General features: G+C 29.8%; 7 protein-coding genes across 7 annotated transcripts; 3 read left to right on the plus strand and 4 right to left on the minus strand.

The window, feature by feature from the left end:
* Positions 1 to 4,200: 4,200 nt before the first annotated feature.
* On the minus strand, positions 4,201 to 5,014 carry LOC128961236 (uncharacterized). Its single transcript, XM_054307453.1, has 2 exons — positions 4,597 to 5,014; positions 4,201 to 4,310 (listed from the first exon to the last, which is right to left on the minus strand). The coding sequence occupies exons 1-2, from the start codon at positions 4,910 to 4,912 to the stop codon at positions 4,201 to 4,203; spliced, it is 426 nt and encodes a 141-aa protein (XP_054163428.1). The 5' UTR covers positions 4,913 to 5,014.
* A 1,060-nt stretch (positions 5,015 to 6,074) lies between these two features.
* LOC128960901 (SWI/SNF-related matrix-associated actin-dependent regulator of chromatin subfamily A containing DEAD/H box 1-like) lies at positions 6,075 to 9,903 on the plus strand. The gene is made up of 7 exons (XM_054307066.1): positions 6,075 to 6,136; positions 6,273 to 6,337; positions 6,707 to 8,335; positions 8,400 to 8,537; positions 8,613 to 8,708; positions 8,771 to 9,656; positions 9,724 to 9,903. The coding sequence occupies exons 2-7, from the start codon at positions 6,284 to 6,286 to the stop codon at positions 9,795 to 9,797; spliced, it is 2,877 nt and encodes a 958-aa protein (XP_054163041.1). The 5' UTR covers positions 6,075 to 6,136; positions 6,273 to 6,283; the 3' UTR covers positions 9,798 to 9,903.
* A 564-nt stretch (positions 9,904 to 10,467) lies between these two features.
* LOC128960903 (uncharacterized) lies at positions 10,468 to 13,405 on the minus strand. Its single transcript, XM_054307068.1, has 5 exons — positions 12,728 to 13,405; positions 12,062 to 12,646; positions 11,712 to 11,991; positions 10,995 to 11,650; positions 10,468 to 10,932 (listed from the first exon to the last, which is right to left on the minus strand). Exons 1-5 carry the CDS (start codon positions 12,968 to 12,970, stop codon positions 10,579 to 10,581), a joined length of 2,118 nt encoding a protein of 705 aa, XP_054163043.1. The 5' UTR covers positions 12,971 to 13,405; the 3' UTR covers positions 10,468 to 10,578.
* A 716-nt stretch (positions 13,406 to 14,121) lies between these two features.
* Positions 14,122 to 15,194, plus strand: LOC128960914 (transmembrane emp24 domain-containing protein 2-like). The gene is made up of 2 exons (XM_054307080.1): positions 14,122 to 14,528; positions 14,635 to 15,194. Exons 1-2 carry the CDS (start codon positions 14,324 to 14,326, stop codon positions 15,057 to 15,059), a joined length of 630 nt encoding a protein of 209 aa, XP_054163055.1. The 5' UTR covers positions 14,122 to 14,323; the 3' UTR covers positions 15,060 to 15,194.
* Positions 15,195 to 15,427: 233 nt separating this feature from the next.
* LOC128960915 (histone deacetylase complex subunit SAP18-like) lies at positions 15,428 to 16,146 on the plus strand. The gene is made up of 2 exons (XM_054307081.1): positions 15,428 to 15,591; positions 15,656 to 16,146. Exons 1-2 carry the CDS (start codon positions 15,508 to 15,510, stop codon positions 16,088 to 16,090), a joined length of 519 nt encoding a protein of 172 aa, XP_054163056.1. The 5' UTR covers positions 15,428 to 15,507; the 3' UTR covers positions 16,091 to 16,146.
* On the minus strand, positions 16,140 to 18,743 carry LOC128960902 (probable ATP-dependent RNA helicase DDX10). The gene has a single exon (XM_054307067.1). The coding sequence runs from the start codon at positions 18,624 to 18,626 to the stop codon at positions 16,215 to 16,217; it is 2,412 nt and encodes an 803-aa protein (XP_054163042.1). The 5' UTR covers positions 18,627 to 18,743; the 3' UTR covers positions 16,140 to 16,214.
* A 159-nt stretch (positions 18,744 to 18,902) lies between these two features.
* Positions 18,903 to 20,089, minus strand: LOC128960911 (probable U3 small nucleolar RNA-associated protein 11). The gene is made up of 4 exons (XM_054307077.1): positions 19,851 to 20,089; positions 19,712 to 19,773; positions 19,080 to 19,620; positions 18,903 to 19,000 (listed from the first exon to the last, which is right to left on the minus strand). Exons 1-4 carry the CDS (start codon positions 19,908 to 19,910, stop codon positions 18,911 to 18,913), a joined length of 753 nt encoding a protein of 250 aa, XP_054163052.1. The 5' UTR covers positions 19,911 to 20,089; the 3' UTR covers positions 18,903 to 18,910.
* Between the last annotated feature and the right edge of the window lie 2,362 nt (positions 20,090 to 22,451).

Below are 22,451 nucleotides of genomic sequence, written 5' to 3' on the forward strand. Positions count from 1 at the left end.
AATAAAACAAACATATATACCTTTAAATACAATTTTAAATTATTTTTTAATTTATTAATTAATTTTATTACAATCATATATCATAATTTAAGACTATATTACCAATACTGTTATACTGTATATTATTGTATTGTAAAATTTTAAAAATTATAAATAGTTTATCAGGTTATCAGTTTTATTAAATTTTTCTATAATAGTAAGTGTACTAATTTTTATAGTATTACTTAAAGACAATTGCAATTTTTTTTGGCAACACAATGTGAGTTATAAATTATAACTTTTTAATATAGAAATTGTTTTAAAAAACATCGGTATAAGTTATAAAATTATTTTTTTATTAAAAATTATATTACTGTAGTAAATCACAATAACATACATACACACTCACACATATATAAAAACAATGATTGAATTGAGTAATGATGAATGAAAATTAAATATTATGTAAATTTAAATTACATTTAAATTAAAAATAAATTTATGTGTAACAATTTTGTGCTATTTTTGCATTAAAAAATTCAAATTAATTTTAAAAACAAAATGAATGTCCACTAAAATGGATAATTAAAAAAAATGATAAAACTATTGTTTGGAAGATATTATTTGTCAACTTTAATAACATTATAGTTATAGAAATCGTTGTCATCATTGAAATACACTATAGGTTTCTTCTGTTTGATGGGTTTGCCGACAACCGGTTTGCTATCATTTGGCATAAACTCTACCGATGAGACCAATGTGGACGGCATCTGCCAATGACGACCACTAACACCACGCATACCACCCAAGAAAAAACTGGTCAAACCTACGGGCAGTTTAGTCTTCAAAACATTGTTATCATTGATGCCATTATTATTTTTGTCTGAATTGATTTTGTTTTTGTTGATTATGTTTTTGATTGTATTTGTTGGGACATCAGTTGTCTCTTTGACAACACTATGTGCTTCATAGGTGGGGAACGACATCATCCATTTCGGTTGATCCAATTGTTCAGGAGTTTTCTTTAGATAAATTACAACGGGTTTGTTTGATATATTTTTGACAACTGGCTTATGAAGTGCCAGATCTGATCCCAATCTTTCCCAGTAATTACCCCTTTGGGTGCCATACAGACCACCAAAAATCCAAGAACTCATGCCGTGTGGAAAAGTGTATGGAATTTGACGCTTTAATACTATGCCTTCGTGTCCATTGAATTTGGCTTCAGGAGCGACACCGTCTGATCGGGAAATCGGATATACAATTGGCTGAAAGTTGGGCGGAGGCAACACATAAATGGGATGCAAATCACTCGAGTCATCAATTGGTAAGTCTGTGATATGTCTTTGTTCAATGTATTGGTCACCAGAAAACATGTTTTCAAATTTGTTGGACGAATCGTAAAACGATTGCGGAATCGGTATTGGTTTTGGTGTAACAGCTTTTCGTCGCTGAAAATGACTATTCATTGGAAGAGATGGTAATCTTCTAATAGTTGTCAACGTTCTGCCCGTTCTTACTAATGGCAAACTATAGTGTTTGACAATTGATTTGGTGCCTCCTTTCACCCAAAAAGGTGCACTATATGTGAGGCTTATGTATAAACTAATTAATAAATAAACTGATTGTAAAAACTGCATTTTGGATGTCAACACACAATATTTGTTTCAGTTTTTTTAAATTAATACAAAAAACACACAAAACGAAAGTTTTTCAATTAGTTGTCATTAGAAAAAAATGTTCACAAATTTTGATAACAACTTTTTGTGTTTGGATGTAATGACCAAAAAAAAGACAGATATAATGTATGTTTTGCTTGTTTTCTGTGTGAAAGTCAAATACAAGAAATTATTTGAAGCACTTCTATCTTCTTTTGAATTGTTGCTTCTTTTTGATGCTCTCTCTCTCTCTCTTTCTATAAAAGTTGAAGTTTAGTAGAGATGATGTCTTTAATGGGCACCGATAGAGAGGCAATGTGTATGTGCACAGAGAGATAGAGGGATAGAGGTAGGTATGATCTTGAACTTGGAATGAATAATTAGTTCCTGTTTTTCAGGTTTGCCTCCAATGAGCAATAAGACAGATCAATCAATGGCAACTCAGGTCCAGTGTGTTTAACTACTAAATACCTGTGCGCTGGGCTCCGGGTTTTTGGTGCACTGAACTCAAATGTCCGTTACATAAGTGATGAAAAAAGTTATCAATACATACAAACAATATACGATTTTTTGCAAACAAATGTAAAAATTAGACTTTTCTTTCGCCAAATTTTTTTCATTATCGTTAAACAGTAATGTCTTTTGTGACAATGATTTTTGTGAATTGCTTTTAATTTGCCGACTGTATGGTTAGTTTTATCAACTTTTTATTATTATTATTAATGTAAGCTTGCAAATAGTAAAAACAAGTTTTGATAATCATTACTTATTACATGTATTATTATTATTATAAAATGTTTATGAATTATATTTTTGCTTTCACTTAATTATTAACTATTAAAAGTGTAGAAGAGTTTATGAAACTCGAGTCATGCAATCCATGTCTTATTTAATAGCAATTGAAGAGAACATCAGTGGTAATGACCACTAAAAGAATGTATAGTTTTGTATTAAGTTATAAAAACATCGATTTTGACATTTAGTTCAAAACACTATAAATGGCAAGAGTTTTGGTATATGTGTGACGATTTGATTATTATATTTATAATTTCAAACGATGCCATAAAAACTATGTCTATAAGACTTCCACTATTAATAATAATAATATCAATCAATATATATATTTTTAAAAACTATATTTAGTTATATTTTGTTAAAAATATTAGGTAGGCTTCAGTTACTTATTAAGATTTTTTTAAATAGATTGAATAGTCTAATAACACATGAAACACGACAATCAATGTTAMAAACATATACTGTATATTAATTATTCTCAATAAATACTGTATTTTCAAATACTAAAAGTTTATTTGTAATAATTGCAAATATTAAACAATAAGTATAAGTTAATACTAATACACTTTAATATATACTTTTAGTTTACAGTGTTTTCATTAACAAACTTTTAATGTTTCAATAATATTGATCAAATGTAATTATTTGTTTTTATACAAATAACAGATGATATTATTTTTAAAAATATAATGAGATTCATAAGATATTCACAAAAAAACTCATAAATGTTTGTCATGTCTTATGAAAAATGAAAATATTTTTTGTTGGCCTCGAGTTTCATCAAAACTTGTAAATAAAAGACCACTAATAGTGAATAACATTTTTCAAGTATCACAAACATAATAATATAGTGTTTTTGTTATCTTATACTATCAAATATACAGAATAAATAAATGCTTTTTCAAATATAACATTTTGAATGCAAATCACATTTGAATTAATAAGACATTTGTCTTTTATAATATAAATATATTAAATAAATTACTGTACTTTTAATATTGTTATATACTTTATACAGAAGAGACACTCATTTTTAGTGAAATAAAATGTTATGTTTGTTGTCTGTAACAGAATTTACTAAATAAACGTGTTATACAAAAATAAAGATTTAACAAAATATTAATTTAAATGTTTATAAATTATTGGGTTTTTTTTWAATAATAAAATGTTATAAAAAAGTGTTTGAGTTATTATTTTTATCATTAAAAATCTGATTGATAAAAGTGATAAAAAATTAATCCAATAATATTATTATAATATTAAATTAATAATATATTGTATTATATTATACTGTACACATAAAAAAGATTTATAATTTTTGATGATAATTTCTAGATATAAAATATACATAGATGATAAAATGAAATTATTAAAATTGTAAATATCATTTTATTTAGAAAATAACTTATATTATTACTTAACTTTTAAAATAATAAGTTGTCCATAATCTTTAAACAAACCAATAATAAGAAATATATTTTTACAAATATTTGATTAACTAAAAAACATATTTTTTGTATGAAAAAAATATTGAGTTCGAGTAATACATCTTAAATGACGGAATAATASTAAATTGAAAAAAGCTAACAAATTTCATAAACAATAAATTTAAATCTAATTAAATTTAAAAAAAAATATTTTTTTAGATATAAATTTAATAAAAATACTTTAGTATTAAAAATAACACATATAATTGTTAAAGGAATTGGGGTTAAAAAATGATAGTATTTTAATAAATAATTGATATTATAATAAATAGTTGTGAAAACTATTCTGAATCTTCAATTGAATTAATGAAAGCATAGATAGAGAACAGCATTATTGTCAACACAATCATAACCAGTGATCGCAACACATAATCAATGGTCTGACACGAGTCTGCAAAGTAATGATAATATATTAGTAATCAATTGGTATTATAAAGTGRTCGGAAAACTGATGCAATCATTTCGGTATACAAATTGATTGCAATCATTTATTTATGTATTTCATTCAACACATTAGAAATTAAATTAAATTAATTTCAATCTAATCTAATCCGGTATAAGATATTATTTTTAAAAATAAATATTACAATTATTATTGTGTTTTTATAGCAATATATAAAATGATAAAAACTATTGCAACAACTCTTAGCCCAAAATTATACCGAACTGATACATACCGTAATAATCGGACTTCGAATTCAGGAAACACTTGACAAGAGTCCAGATGGAGGACAACAACATAATGAAACAAAATGCAACAGATATGCTGTTTAGACACGAGTTCTCTATTAAGGCACCGATGAATGCCAACACAGATAATACAAAACCTAACAAAATAAGGATGAACTGAATGATTGAAAACTTGTCGCTAAACGGCTTATCATCGCCGGTAAAGTATGCGATTAATTCAATGAAATATATGAATGCCAAGACTGCTGAGACACCCATCAAAATGAATTTGACAATTGTGTTAAACAGTGGTTTCGATGCCATTTTAGTTTATCCGTGGTCTCACTGATGATAATAATAGAAAACAAAAAATAATTAATTATTAAATACCAAATAAAATCGACAAATTTTTGCAAATAAAAACTGCTTTTTAAATAAAATTAATTGAACGTGACTTTCAATTGAGATATTAAAACTAATTTTGTTTTATTAAATTACAACTTATATGAATATATTATACATAACTTTATATTATATTTTACTGAAGTAATAATAATAGTGTTTTATATTGTCATCTGAAGTGTATAGTTCAGCAAAAAATATGGACAAAACACTTGTGATAAATCAAGTGTTTGTCTTAAATATCAATGAATAATACATTTTAAATAACAGGAAAAACAAATACAAATAAATTAAATAAAAAATGTAAAAAAACTCAAAAAAATAAATACATTAATAATGAATAATAATATTACAAATAATACATTAAATTATAAGAGAATTTAGGCGAAGAAATGGTATATTAATAAACAAATGATAATATGATAAATGGTTTTTAGCCTTCAATTGAACTGATGAACGCACAGATGGCGAACAGCATTATCGTCAGCGCAAAGATGATCAGCGATCGGATCACATAGTTCTGGGTCTCGCAGTGATCGGCGTATTCAGAGTCGGCATTCAGAAAGCATTTGATTAGTAACCAAATGGCATACAATAACATAATAAAACAGAAGGATAATGATATGTTGTTCAGACAGGCGTTCTCTATTATGGCACCGATGAAGGCCAACGCAGACAATATAAAACCCATCAAAATAAGAATGAATTTAATGGTAGACGCGATGTCTACAAATGGTTTCGAAGATTCATCGGTAAAGTATAAAATCAGTTGAACCAAATGCATGGCAGCCAAGAATGATGAACAGACCATTAAAATGATTTTGACAATTGTGTTGAAAAAAGAATTTGCCATTTGGTCTGATCAATGGTCAAAGTGATGGTCAAAGTGATGGTCAAAGTGATGGTCAAAGTGATGGTCAAAGGTTTTTACAGATTATGAAAAAATAATAAAAGAGACGACAAATTAAAATCAATTATTAGACACAAATTAACCGACAAATGAAAACAGATTTTCAAATGATTTGACAATTCTTTCGTCAAATTCATTGCAATTGTTGTCCGAACGAGACGTCAGTTTCATTGACTCAATAGTCAGTGTTTTATACATTTTTTTGGATCAAATTCTTTTCTTTTCTATAATTTATGGTATAATTTGTAACAAAAAATTTAATTAATTGTTTTTATATAATTTAAATTAAAACTAATTTTGTTTTTTTATGCAATTAAAAACTTTTATATATTTTATATATAAATATATTTCATATAATGCTATACTTTACAGAAGTGACAAAAATGTTTCAAATTGTCATTCAAAGTGTACTCTTCAGGAAAGGTGTGAACAACACTGTAAGTCAAGTCTTTGTCTTTTTTTTTTAAAAAAAAAAATCTTAAATTTGGTGATAATTTGATTGAAATAATAGTTTATTAAAATTGTTAATCAAATCAATGAATGCAATGTTTGGCGCTTTCAATGAATTCAAACATTTTTTTTGAGCGCCAGTTGTCTGACAACACATGACTGACAACAACACCACTGAAGTGACGACATCTTCATTGACGACAAACCACTGATTGTTGTCATTGTGTTATTACAATCACTCAATCATTTCATCACTAGATTTAATAACAATTAATTTAATTATTAAATCACTTATTATTTGAAAAGATTAGTTGTTTTGTTTGAATCACTTAATCATGACTTCTCAATACTTTCAGTCGACGACAACCAATGATAACGACGACGATATTCAGGTCATTGAAACTTCGACTGCAGTTAAACAAGAGACCAAAACTGAAGAGGACATCATTGAGATAACGGAATCACCAGAAGTAGTCCGAAATCGGAAACAAATTAAATGCGATACAATTGAATCGCCAATTAATATACCGAAGAATCGCGTTAAGAGACGACTCGATGACAGTGACGACGAGGAGTTGAGTCGTAAACAAATAAAGACAACGACAACAACCAATGATAAGAATGGATCCGCAGATAAACGTATTGAAGACGACATCGGAAAAATGGCTTTTGAAGAAATGTGCGAAAACACTATCAAAGAGTTACAGTCATTGTTTCCAGAGATTGATATCTGCGAAATACAGGACGCACTCATCCAAAGTGATTGGTCAGTCTTTAATGCGTCCATACTTTTGGGAAATCTTTATGAACCACCTGAACGGGAAACTAAACCMATTGTCACCGAAACTAAGCCACAGATCTGTACGAACAACGAAAAGATGAAGAATTTGGACGCTTATCGTAAATGGCGACCGGGTGTCTCAAATAGTGGACACAATGTGGCCTCGGATGATGAAGTGACAGCTGAACCGAGTCATAGTTATAATTCTATTAAAAATAATCGACAAAAATTTGTCAAAAATTATAACAATAAAAAGTTGGAAGTGTTAAGTGATGACAGCGATGCAGATGACGATGAAGAGGAGTTCACTAAGACATCTGAGGGTTTTGTTTGCGAAGATAGCAGTGATGCCGATAGTGATCGAAGTGATAACGATTTGCAGCGAAAATTCAAAGAAAAGAGTTCCAATAAATTGTATATTAGGACTCAGGACTTAAAGAACAAAGTGGTCGACTTCTTACAGACTTCATATACCTTTGAATTGGAAGTGGTTCCGGGTGTTAGCAAAAAGAAAATTGATCTCATTGTAAATATGCGACCATTTCATGACTGGAATGACGCCATTTGGAAGTTTCGTAACTCCAATCTATCCGAAGAAATTTTGGACAATTGTGCCGAAGTTATGCGCGCCAGAGAAGTGGTCAATAGATTGATGAACTCATGTGAAGATATTGCAAAAAATTTGTCCGATACTGTAGACCGACTGACCGCTTTGGATCAGCCAAAAGTGTTGAACAATGAGATGAAATTATCTCACTATCAGATGATTGGTCTCAATTGGTTAGCATTGATGTACAGGAAAGGTATTAACAGTATTTTGGCGGATGAGATGGGTTTGGGAAAGACTATTCAAGTGATCGCATTTTTAGCCTATTTAAGAGAAACCAAGAACTTGACAGGTATTCATCTGGTGATAGTTCCGGCCTCGACATTAGAGAATTGGAGTCGTGAATTCCAGACGTGGTGTCCTGACATCAAATTATTGCTTTATTATGGCTCTCAAGAGGAAAGGGCTATGATTAGGGAACAGATTAGTCGTAAAGAAATTGATTTTGATGTCATTCTTACCACATATACTATCGCCCAAAGTCCTGGTGATAGGGGTCTGTTCAAGAAAAATAAGTTTTCTTATTGTGTCTTTGATGAGGCACACTATCTGAAGAACATTAAGAGTATTAGATACGAGTCACTTATGAAGATTAAAGTAATCTTTGAATGTCTTATTTTATTTGAAATGTAGTATTTATTGTTGAAAATTGATTTATTAGGCTAAACATCGACTCTTATTGACCGGAACTCCATTACAGAACAATTTGGTGGAACTCATGTCGTTATTGATCTTTACAATGCCAAACATGTTTAATGGCAAAGTGGATCAGATTAAGAAATTGTTTACTTATAGCAACGTTTGTATTAAAGTTGATAATAGAAATTTACCATAAATTTTGATGAAATTTTTTTTATTGATATCATTATCACAGAATGATTCGAGTGATCGCATAAAATATATCAACGATCGCATAGAACAGGCAAAGAAAATAATGAAACCATTTGTCTTAAGACGCCTCAAGTCTGAGGTATTATTCTTTGTTAATAATTATGAAATTTTTAAAACAAAAACGTGTTTTCGTTTACTTAGGTCCTCAAAGAGTTGCCACTAAAGATAGATCACGTGTTAAATGTACCGATGAGTATAACTCAAGAACAGATCTATCACGAGCTGATAGAAAACTATACGCGAGAAATCAAATACAGAAAAATAACATTTGAAGACAGCGAACAAAATGAAGACAATAATGAAGAGAAGTATAAGAAGGGCAACGGAATGTTGATGAATCTTCGCAAAGTAGCCAATCATCCGCTTCTTATACGACATCATTATAATGACAATAAACTTAAACAAATGTCACGACTGGTAATTAAAGAACCGAAATATAGAGATTCAAATGTCGACTATGTGTTTGAAGACATGCAAGTGATGCACGACTTTGAACTKTACAGACTTTGTAATGATTGTGAATCATTGAAAACGTTTCGATTAGATCACAGTTTTATTGAAGATTCGGGTAAATTCAAAGAGTTGGACAGTTTACTCACCAAATACAGACTGGAAGGCAAACGAGTTTTATTGTTCAGTCAGTTTGTCATTATGTTGGATATAATTGAAGAGTTCGTTAAATTGCGATCTTATCGATATTTAAGACTTGACGGAAGCACTAAAGTGGCCGATCGGTTGGATCTGATAGATAACTATAATAATGATTCGGACATTTTTGTCTTTTTGTTGTCGACACGCGCTGGTGGACTGGGAATCAATTTAACGGCAGCCAATGTTGTCATCATTCATGACATTGACTTTAATCCATATAATGACAAACAAGCAGAAGATAGATGTCATCGTATCGGACAAACACAAGAAGTCACTGTTTATCGTTTTATAAGTCAGGGAACAGTTGAAGAGGGAATACACAAGATTGCAGAAGAGAAACTCAAATTAGGAAATGATATATCGGAATCAAATCAAGGTTTGAATTTTAATTATAAATTTAGTGCAATTTTATCAAAATTGTTATTAAAATATCTATTTTATAGGCAAAGATGATAAAGAAGAAAGAATTGATAAGTCAGACGTCAAGACATTGTTGAGAGCGGCTCTCAAGTTATGACCAAATGTTTATTAATATGAGTTATAAATACATAAATGGATAGAAATTAATTAATTTATAATTGTAAGCACATTACAGGTATCTAATAAAATAAAATAAAATAATTCGGTAATATTTTATATAAAGTATTATTATTATTATTTTTACTTTTAGTATTTTATTCAATTTAATTATTTTTTGGTTTGTTTTTTAKCTTTATATACAATATACTGTATTTCTTATGAAATAAATATTTTTAAAATAACAAATAACTTTATCTTAAATTCTTATCATAATTACCACTAGTTTTTTGGCTCTTATTAGAAACTCTTATTGCAAACATTTACCGATAATATTATTATTTTGATACAGTATTGATAATTACGGTACTGTAAACCAAATAAAAAATTATTACCTGAATTCAAATAATGAAAAAATAATGATATGGTAAGCAATTAGAGATAATTTAACAAAAAAAATATTTATTAACAACTCGTGTAAATAACTTGTTGGTTATAATCGTTAACATTATTAGACAATCCATTACCGGTAATTAATTATTAACGCAATGAAAAATGAGATTTTACATTATATTAAATACTATAATTAAGAGTAATACAGTATAGCTGGTATCATATTTAAAAAAATCATTAATAACATTGTTTTAAAAATCACGACAATAGGTAATAGTTGTATAAAACATTATATAATAAAAAGTTATTACCATAAATAATAATACAATAATACTGTATATTATCTTAATTTAGTAAAAAATCATATTTTTGCAGAAGTGGTAGCTCTCTTAGGGAACAAACTCGAGTACGTATTGCTTGATAGCCGCTGGAAGCTGTAGTTTATTGATATTCTGAGCTAATTGTCGGCCCATTGAGTGGTAAATGGTATTTCTGGCGATACTCTTGAGTGGTCGCGGATTTGTCGATAAATTTCTTACAAGTGAAGACAATTGCTGTGAATTGCACCGAATAGTACCGTTTATGAGTTCCCGATTGAGTCGTTGCAGACATGAGAACAATGGTTTGTGTGACATCGCGTGATAGTATAACGATACTGGTTTTGTGAAGTACTGTTCAGACGATTGGTCGTCAATCAGCACCTCTTCTTTGCGCAACAAGTAATGAATGTAATAGAAGAGTACCTAAACAAAGATATATATGAAAAGTCAAGACATTATCAGTAATCAAATAATAGTTTCATTACATGATCTGCGCTTTTCTGTGACAAAGAAGAACTTTGCGAATAACAAGTGGTCGACTCAGTTGAGCACTTGATATCAGGATTGGCCCCAAATTTGATTAGTGTTAGCGACAAGTCGTGGACATAATCCAAATCGGAAGGCATTCTAGCGTTTTGTACTAAATCAAGAAGAGCTAATAGTATGTGTTGATTGCGCTGAGAAAAGTCAACATTTGGGTCGAGTTTGTGCTGTAATAAAACGGTCAGCACTTGTCGTATGAATGCAAAAGCGGCCGGTTTGTCACAGTTGGTCAGTGACATGTATTCACTCGCACTAAACACCAGTACATGTAGTGGTGTCAGTGTGTTTCGATAGTACGAACAGTTAGGATTTGCACCGTATTTACACAAAATGCGGACACAATTCAAATACGAGACTTTTTTCGAGTGACTCAATAAATGCAATAAACCCTTATTAAGGAGTGGTGTGAAGCACAATATCAATGGCACTGAGCCATCCCTACCAACACAATTGGGATCAGCTCCGTATTGTAAAAGCATATACAGTAGTTCAAAGCGGAACTCCCAATCTTTAACATGTCTCAATACACAGCACAGGGCGCTATTGCCCTTACGATTGATGCTTTGCAAAACTCCCTGTTGTAGTATAAATCTAAAAACTGAAAATATATGACAATATCTTAGAATATGAAAGTCCTAATTATGGTGTAAAGTGCTTACTGTGTAACATATCCCAAGTTGTCCACCGAAGCTGTTGTTCAGTGCCGTTATGTGAGGGACTGTTATATTGCGACTCTTCTAATGAATATCTGACTATAAGTGCGTGTAATGGAGTATTGCCGAGACTGTCCGGTTCGTTGACAAGTAGTTTGCATCCCATTTCAAACAGAAGCTTAAGTGTGGCTAATGTGTCATTTGATGACTTCTTGCCCAACAATAATAGTACGTGAAGTACAGTCAGCTGTTGTGTTGATGTACGCTGAGTGAGATCGGCGTTACACTAATTGATAGCAAAACAACAACAAAAATACACTTCAAAATGATTTAGTTATAACTTTGTTGTTAAAAACCTGTATTAAAAGCTCTAAGAATTTGATGTCCTGGAGGACTGCCTGATGTATTGGAAAATACTCGTCGTATAACTGGTTTATCTCATCAGGTCTTTCGGAAATAAGATAATTGACACAATTCCAGGCGCCTCTCTCGAAGGCCGAGTGTAATAATGGTTTCTTCTGRCAGTGCCACGGAAGCCAATTGTCTTCTGACCGAAGCATCACATACTCCAAAATGGACGCCTGATCGCCGTCTATTGCATAATAGTCAGCTGATTGTAGTCTATCGCTGGTCGAGTTGTGTTGTGACCCACCGTTCCATAAAAGACCAGATTTTCGGCCCAACTCACAGTTAGGCGAATGAGGTCCCGGATAACACATACGGGCCTCGCAATCAACTCGCGCCCCGAATTTGACCAATAGTTCAACAATTTCAATGGGTCCGTTAAGAGTAGCGATATGTAATGGTAGACTACAAGTGCCGCGATTGCAATCACATCCATAGTTAAGCAACCATTTAGTTAGTTCTACACTCTTCAGACTGACTGCTCGCTGAAGAATGTTATAACCATTACAATCGATTACCAATAATAGGTTCTCACCCTTTAAAAGCAATACAAAAAAAGATTAATTATCACTGACTGATCTATTTTTTTTAATGACAATCCATCAAAACTGACTGACCTTCGGAATCGGTGACAAATAAGTCTCGTGAATGTAATTCCAGTTGATATGATTGGCGTCATTGGAGTAGTTGTTGTTGAGCTCAACCAGAAGTGCTGACACAATCTGTTTGGTCGACTCCGAGATATATCCCGTCGGATACGAGTTAAACAAATGGCTAATTGTCTTAATGTTGCTGTTATTCCCAAACAAATTGCTGATAAATGAGCCCATCGTTGAGCACATCCGCGACCAAAGACTCATTGAAAATGCATCGATTGACTCRCTAAACCAGTTGTTAAAAGATCTGATCGTTTCAACAGCTGTTGTCTGACCACCACCTGGTAGTGGTCATCATCGACCAGATTATACAAATGCAAACTTTACGACAAAAAGCCCTTTAAATGCAATACAGTGTCAAACAGTTAAGCTTTTGGYTAAAATMTGGTCATAAATCTTGTGTTGCAATCGGTGGCCAAATCGGTGGTCAATTTGATTGCACACCTCGTCGTAGTCTTTCTAATAATACTTCACTTCATCTGTCATTACAGTGACTGCTCTGTACTTCACATGACATGACATCACTTGACTGTCACTACTATTGTGTATAAACTCAATGGATATTAACATTGAATGCAATCATGACTTTTGACATTTAAAAAGCAAATCAATGCCAACATTGGGTTTGTGTCGACATATACTGTATATACTGTATGTATGTCTTGAATATAACAATTATTTGACAATTTTATTCAATTTGTTTATTGTTTCTTATTTTTTTTCAATTGTGTGCCACAAATGTCTTATAATTTATTTAAAAAACAATTTAATGTGTAATTAATGTCTAACTAATTATTTGAAGCTTTAATTAATTGATAAATATTTGTATTAATASTGTAATAACAAACTTGTATTACTTGTAATAAACTATTATATCATTAAATACTATCAATGCAATAGACTGTTGCAATTTAGATAGCGTTGCAATTATTGAAATTTTCAATCCAAAAACTTCCCAATAATTTTTCAATATTAGTTTAATTATTTACCATTTGATTTTATTTTGTGCTAATTACTAAAACAGTTATATTAATTTAATTGATGAAAATTTATATTGATTTTAATTACATTGAATCTAAATCTCAATTTTGTTAATTAAAAAGAAACCTATTATATAGTTACTGTATATTGTAATAGGTATAAGAAATTAGGAAAACTATAAATAGGAGAGAATTTATTGAATTGAGTGAAAATTATATATTTCTATACATATTAGTAGTGAATTCTAGCGTTCAAACAGTTTATCAAATATTTTCGTAAATTATTTTGCAGTTTTTACTATGAGTTCATACATAAAGTTATAATAAAATGACTGTATATTTAGTRTAAAAGTGTTTGACAAGTGATGGCCAACACATAGACTTAACATTGAATGTCATTGAATTGTATACACAAAACACCGGTCAATGATTGGTAACGTTGTATGTGTAGTGAGTGTCGGTTATGTTCATCAATGCCAACGTGTAATAGACTTAACAAACAATTGAGACAATCATTGATTGCATTGACTGTAATCACCAAATCATCACTTGATTTGTTCACATCATCACCGATAAGATGTACATCAAATCACCGCAAATACATTTATGGACAATAGTGTCGGTGTTGTTATACCTTTGCCACAGACTTGACGCTTATTTTCTGGTAATCGACGCTCACGCAGAAGAGTGTTTCTTTGACAAAGTGGTGACCGGAACCAAACTCGGCCTTACCTTTGAGGTCGTGGAGGGAGGCTTTCTGGACATCGATGTCAAGATTACAGGTAAGAATAGCGTGTAATGTTTGCCATTATTTTTTGTTATAATTATTATTCTTTTTAAATATTGATGATATAAAACTTTAATTTATTTTTATTATCACTCAATTAGGTCCCGACAGCAAAGTGATTCACTCGGAAGAGAGAGCGTCGAGCGGTAAATACACGTTTGCCGCTCATATGGACGGCAATTATGTGTACTGTTTTGGCAATAAAATGTCTACAATGACACCTAAAGTGGTAATGTTTTCGATGGACATCGGAGACGCACCGAAAACAGAGGAACAACTGAAAGCACAGGACGCCAATCACAACAAACTGGAGGAACAGATTAAAGAGTTGTCCGGTGCTCTAACAGCTGTCAAACACGAACAGGAATATATGGCAGTTCGTGACCGCATTCATCGGTCAATTAACGAGAGTACTAACTCTCGAGTAGTGTTGTGGGCCTTCTTTGAGGCACTGGTTCTCGTGGCCATGACTTTAGGTCAGGTCTATTATCTCAAGAGATTTTTCGAAGTCAGACGAGTCGTTTAGTCCTTAAGTTATAGTTTTTATAATAACTCAAATTATAAATTAAATTAATTAATAATTATATAATTATAACTATAATTTTCTCTCAATATTTTGTAATTTATTATTTACAAGATTTATTAATATTGCTATAAAGTGTCACCAATTTTTTTATGTAAATATTTGATTAAATTATTAAAATTATGGATTGTTTTTTAAAAATTATTAAATAATTGTTTATATGTTAATTAACTATAAATATATAAACAATTGAAACATTTGCTAATATAATAATTTAAAATAACTAATGATTTTGTTAATTGTAATCAAAACTATTAACTATTGATTAGATGAGAATATATTGTAATATTAATAGAAATATTTGCAAACATAACGTAATTTATGTATAGTTTGAGTGCTTTATTGACTACAAATTGTTTCCATTGTTTTCATCGATTGTCTCATAAATTGAATGTCAATTCTGGCGACTGCTATGACCTCACATGTGGTGACCGCCGAACCCGTGGCCGAAGAGAAACCAATAGACAGGGAGAAGGTATGTCCAAATGAAATGACAATAATAGTATCAAATGACTTAAATATGTTTGTTTTGYCGACAGAAATGTCCATTACTTCTTCGTGTGTTTCTCTCGATGAACGGCAGACACAACAACTGCAATGAGTTCTCGCGTAACGAATGTCCACCGAATGAGCTTCAGGTGTACACTTGGACTGACGCCACACTCAAAGAGATAACCGGTTTGGTCAAAGAAGTGAATCCAGATGCCCGACGAAAGGGAACATTCTTTGACTTTGCTTTGGTATATCCCGACCCTCGCGGACCTATTTATAGGATGCGAGACATTGGCACAACTTGTAGTGGTGTCAAAAATCCCGACGATATTAAGACTCTGGCCGATTGTCGCTTTCAAATCGGCGATTATTTAGATATCGCTATTCAAACGCCAACAGATCGACGGCCAGTCAACAGACGTGACGGCGGCGGCGGAGGATATATGGGTCGACAACACGATCGTCGCGACCGACCGTATTAGACGTTTATACAACAAGTCATTCAAATCACATGAGTTGCGCTTCATTTAACACTTTTTTAATATTTAAAAATTAGTGATAAAAATAAATTACATTTTAATTTTAAATGTCTATATAATTAATGTATCATTTATTTAACAAATGAATGGCAAGTGTTTCGCAATCCATTAAATCTAAATCTTTTGTTAACTTTTGTCTTTTGCTTTTAACTATTCGTTTATTTAATTTTCGTTTTAATATATTTTTGTTAACTTCTTCTCTTTTATTATCATTTTGATCTTCAATTACACTTTCATTCAACTCTTTATTGTTTTTCTCTTCAAATTCATTATCAAATGATTGGTCACTTTCCGACTTATCTTCATTGTGCTCATCATTGTCACTATAATCTTCATCATCATTATCACTAACATCTTCATCATTTGTGTTATCATTATCCGATTGATTGTTATAATAAAGCTCAGGATCAGGCAATGCATCTATTAGTTGATTCAATTGATTATATGACTCATCACCGCTATCCCCAGTGGCCAATACAGCTGTTCCTCCATTAGACTCCCTTTCCTTTCTCTTTTGATCCTTTAGTTTTTGTTTCTTTTCTTTGTGTCTAACCTTCACTAAGTCTTTATATAATTTTTTATCGATTACATCTTCATCTTTCATAATTTCTTTGGCCAATTCTATATCAATTCCACTGATATTTTTCTCATCTAATTGTTTAGTTTTTTCAGACACTTGTCGTGTTGGGAAATCCTCAACAGGAGTTCCGTCTTCATTGAAAATAATTCTTGTGTTTGGTTTAAACTTCTTTTTCAACAACTTCTTGGCCATCGCTGCTTTGGTCAGCGCTTTCTTTTCTTTTTCTTTTGGTTTAATATTAGGTTGTTCTCCGTCTTCATTCAAATCAAACCTCCAGACCTTCTTCACAGAAAACAATTCGTCGTCACTTTCGTCATCATTATTCAAGTCATTAAAATTAATTTTATCAGTTGTTTTGTTTTCAACAGTTTTGTKGTTTTCTGAAAGATTTTTTTGTTTCATAGCTTTCTCAACAAACCGAACTCTTGGAGTTATAGCTAATCCAAAAGAAAAGGCGAACTGATCTAAATTGAGTTGTTTGACATCAAACACTGTCTTGTCTTTCATCATAAATGTGTTTTTAATGTATGATTTGAAAGCTCTTTGAGCCGTTTCCTTAAGTGTATGATCTCTGGCACAAAGAGCCTCAGCTTTTCTTTGAATTGAAAATAGTTTTTTAGGATTTACTTCTATTTTATCGATCGGAATCTTTTTTTCTATCAATTGTCTTATCATTGATTTGTCTTCTGATGGTAAYAAACAAAGCAGAGATTCGCCGCCTTTTTGATAACGAGCTGTACGTCCGACGCGATGGATATACGTATTAACATCTTCAGGACAGTCCAACTGTAAGACCCAATTAATGGCGGGAAAGTCGAGACCTCGAGAGGCGATATCAGTTGCAAAAAGTATAGCATTTTGTTTGCGACAAAACTCATCGTAAATAGCCATTCGTCTCATTTGATGAAGAGTACCATAAAGTGCTAAAAGTGTTACACCGGGTTTGAGTCGACAAAACAGATCGTAACAGTACTTCACTTGTTTACAACTCGACATAAATACTAATGTCTTTTGCTTTTTATGGTTTTTGATGAAAGACCACAACATATTCAGTTTGTCCTCTAAATCGCATACAATGTAATTCTGTGTCAAAGTATCGGGTGTCGAGTGTTCAGCCTTTTCGTGAACCCAAACATATACGGGATCTTTAAGACTGAGTCGCGCCAAGTCTTTCACTGATTTTGTTTGTGTCGCCGAAAACAAAAGTGTTTGTCGTTTTTGCGGTAAATTTTCAATAATAGCGTTCATAGTCTGTGCAAAACCCATATCAAGACATCTGTCGGCCTCATCTAAGACCAATATCTTCAGGTTATCGCAGTTAAAGATAGGGTTCTCATCCATGTGTTGAAGTAGTCGTCCCGGAGTACAGATAACAACATTACACTTATCCATCCTTTTCTTCTCAAATTTTAAGTCTTTACCACCGATAATAAGTCCGGCAGAGAAGTCGTGATATTTGCCTACTTTTCTCAGGACTTCAAAAATCTGATACGAGAGCTCTCGTGTCGGTGTTATAACAAGTGCTCCGATTCCGTCCATTTGTGTCCACTTATTCGTGTAAAGGACTTCAAGGATTGGCACCAAAAAGGCCAGCGTTTTGCCCGAACCAGTCTTGGCTGAGGCCAACACATCTTTACCTCTAAGCGCTGGTCCGATRGCCTGTCTCTGGATATCTGTGGGTTCGGTAAATCCGTTTTGATCGAGTCCTTCACGTGTTTTGTTGGACACGGGAACAGTGCGGTAGTCATTAAATTGTGACCAATCGTACGACTCGTAAGTTGAGACCAATTGTTGTATTTTTTGGGTTTCGACGTCTGATTTCTTTACTTTGATTGGTTTCGAGTCATCATTAGATTCTGTGGCAGTCTTTTCCTTCTTCTTCTTCATTTTGTCAATCATTTCATAAAATCTTCAAACACTTGATTGATATTATGATATAACGTAAGCAATGGTTTAAAATGTTTTTATAAACAYATATGACATTAGAAAACGTGTTTTTGAATACCATTTAAATCAATATATAAATCAAAATCATTCATTAATTACGTCTACAATATTTGGATTCAATTGAAATTTAGTAATAAATAATATAATTTATAAAATTTATTTAAAAATAATTTAATTTATTTAATAATCAAAAAAAGCAATGATATCAACAAAATATGACAAAAACAGATAATATATTATCGTTTTCGCTCTGATTTCCACTTGAATTGCGGCGCTTTAGTGGTCGACCCCTTGGAAACCGATTTTGGTTTTTCCTCTTTTTTATTCTGTTTAATAAAATGCAAATAAAAACATAATTTTAATTAATATTAAAATTAATAAAATAAATCATTAGCTATTAATTACCAGTAATTTCTTCTTAATGTCCATCTTTTGATATAAAAGATCTAAAAATTTTAATCTTTCGATTCGTCTCTCCAATTGTTGGTACGATTTGTTTCTCAAGTGTGCAATATTTTTGATATCTTTTTCATCAATTTTATCCATTAATTGGTCCGAATTGGAGATATTATAACCCATTTTCAGCAACTCTTCACTTGTATTCAAACGTTTGGCAAAATCAAAGTTTTTCTTTTCTTTTTTGTTGTCGACAAAGAAATAGTGTTTATTTTTTGATGGTTTTTCGCAATCAATTAAATGCAAGTTTTGTCTTAATTTCTCGATTTTCTTCAATTCAATAATACGTTTCTGTTGAATATAATTAATATCTTGTGTTTGCATCAGTTGTTTCTCCTCTGCGGTCAACTCTTTGTCGTCATCTCTCATCTCGTAATGGACACCATCTTTCAGTTGCGATCGAATCATATGAAAGTGAAATTCTTCGGAATTCTTGTCCAATACCTTCTGTCGCATCAATTTATATGCCTTTTCCTTCTTCTGGAAATCACTTTAATTGTTCAAAAAGATGTGATTATTGTTATGAAAATAAAAACAAAGTAATGAATGCAATAATTAATGAATTAGTAATAACTCATTACTTAGCCCTTTGTTTGTAGTCCTTCTTCTTTTCCAAATATCCCAAATGTTTCCGAAAGTCAGGCTTTAAATCAATGAACAAGTAATCCATACAATCAATGGTTAAGTATATTGTCATCCAATTGATCCATAAACACATACCTGATGTCTCTCTTTATGTAATCTCTGTCGAGACTTTATCGCCCTTTTTAATGAAGACATTGTGATCTTTAAGCAATAATATCGAAGTTTATATCAATCAAACAAAAATGGGATCAAATAAAGTGACAATTAGTGAATGAATACAAACACGTGTTCAACAAAACAAATCAAACATTTTTATTACAATATAAACATTGCATACAATTTACAAACACTAACCCATAGGTGGCATACATGACATCATTATATACTGTATAAAGATATTTAGTATTTTATTAAATTATACAGTATTTTATTAAAATTATAATAACATTAAATGTATTATTAATATCACAATTTTATTAAATCAATATAATATTATATTACTTATAACTTATACAAATAGTACAAGTGTAAGTTATACATGTTTATATAACTTATACAGGTAAAAATTTTAAAATTTTAATTATATCTTATTTTTATAATTATCGAAAATTATTAAGCTATTATAAATAAAACTATCAATAAAAAATCATGATTGTCAATAATATATTGTAATAATTAAAATATAAACTAATAAAAAATACACATTACTGCATAAAATTATTTATATAAAAAATGTTTTTAATTTAGTTTATATTTTATAGTTTAATTTAGTTAAGTTTAGTTAATATAGTATTATATAAAATATTTAATTTAATACTTTTTTGTAGAAAAATAACAGTTTTAGCGTCAAATTGATTACAGTATTCTTTATAACTAATCTTTTGAATTATTCATTACGTTTAACTAAATTGTTATTAAAAAATCAACACAAAAGTGTTGTATATTCCGTATATATATATCACTACTATTGATGCTATTTATAAAGTTTTATAAGTATATTAAGATATTGAGACTATAATCTAATTAATTACATAATATTGTTTAACAATTTAATTTTTAATGTTTTACTTGATGGCTAATTATGATATATCTAAAAACAATTATTTTGTTAATTTATGTGTGTTAATAAAACCGGAATAATAATTTTCACACGTAATTTTATCACTTAAATTATTTTGCAATTATAATTTGAATATAAATTTGTCACAATGTATAATACATCAGTTAATTTAATATTAAATATAATAACATAATAAAATAAAAATAAGATTTTTGTTTTTTAAATATTATTATTAAATATGATTTTTAATATAACTCATTTATACAATATAACTTATATGCTGTATATGTGTATATGTATATTTTATATTAAATTTAATATAATGTAATGTTAAATTATTTAGTAAATGAAAATATAATTTAAAACATATAATACAGTAATTACTATTAATATCTTTAATTAAACTCTTATGAAATATTTTGTCAAAATTTGTTGCTAATTTAACTAATGATAAATTTTATTTTTAATATTTAATTTATTTATAATGCAAAACAAAAATAAAATAAATTAAAAAAAAATTATAAATAAATTAAAAATTTTGATTTATAATTTGTACTAAGTATCAAATTTAGTATCTAATTATTCAATAATTATTTGAATCTTAAAAACTATTAGTGAAAGTTAATATAAAAATTACTCATAAAATTAAGAAATTATCATATTTTATTTTATTTATATCAAGTGTATATATAAAAAAATAAATATAAATTTTTTATAAAAATTATTTAAAATTAATTTAAGAACAATTATTAACTAAATTCAGTTCATTTGAAATTTAAAAATTTATATAAAAAATATTAACTAAATCAACATTAATTGTTCTATCAATTAAGTTTAATAAATATAACATAAAAATATTATTAACTGTAAATTGTTGATATTAATATMTTGCTTTAAATTATTGTTGAAATAAATTAATATAAATATTGCTTTAAATTTTGAACATAAGGTATACTATAGTTTTCAATGTTTGCATTTGAGAATAGGATTGACGATTGTTTTGATTGACTGTTTGTTGGAAATAAAGTAATTGAAAGAAATAGTCCTAAAAACTATTTTGCAAAACACATATAAAAATTGTATTATAAAAGAAAACTCATTTCAATATAGCTTTGTAAGAAAATTTTACAGAAATATAGAGAGATTTTATTATTAGGTGGTGTTATCAGTGATGCCGTCACCAGTTTTGTGAGTGATTTTCAAATAAATTGAGACTATTGTTGTAGTAATGCAAGTGTGAAGAATTGGATGCACTCATAGAAGAGATAGACATTCAAAGAGGAATTACAATAAATCTATAGAAATACGAAATATATTTGATTTATACAATGATATGGTTTATATCATATCATTTCCACTCCAGCTTCTCTCTCTCTCTCTCTCTCTCTCTCTCTCTCTCTCTCTCTCTCTCTCTCTCGACTTAAAAATTTTTAATATTATTTTAAATATATCATAAGTTATTTTTTGTTATATAGGATGTTTAAAAATTTTAAGATATATCTACATTTTATTAATAGAAAAATAATTTGACCGTAGATTTGATGGCAACAAAACATGTGAACTATTGATATAAAAATGTTTGAAAAAAAATATTTCAAATTCTTTTGTCAATCGACTGTTTGTATTAAAATGAAGTTTAGTTTATTATAAATGTGATGAATCAGACATTTATATTG

Source organism: Oppia nitens, unplaced genomic scaffold (assembly GCF_028296485.1).
Source record: "Oppia nitens isolate AA-2021 unplaced genomic scaffold, nextdenovo-longstitch-racon4-pilon3 scaffold5_pilon_pilon_pilon, whole genome shotgun sequence".
Taxonomy (NCBI): Eukaryota; Metazoa; Arthropoda; class Arachnida; order Sarcoptiformes; family Oppiidae; genus Oppia; species Oppia nitens.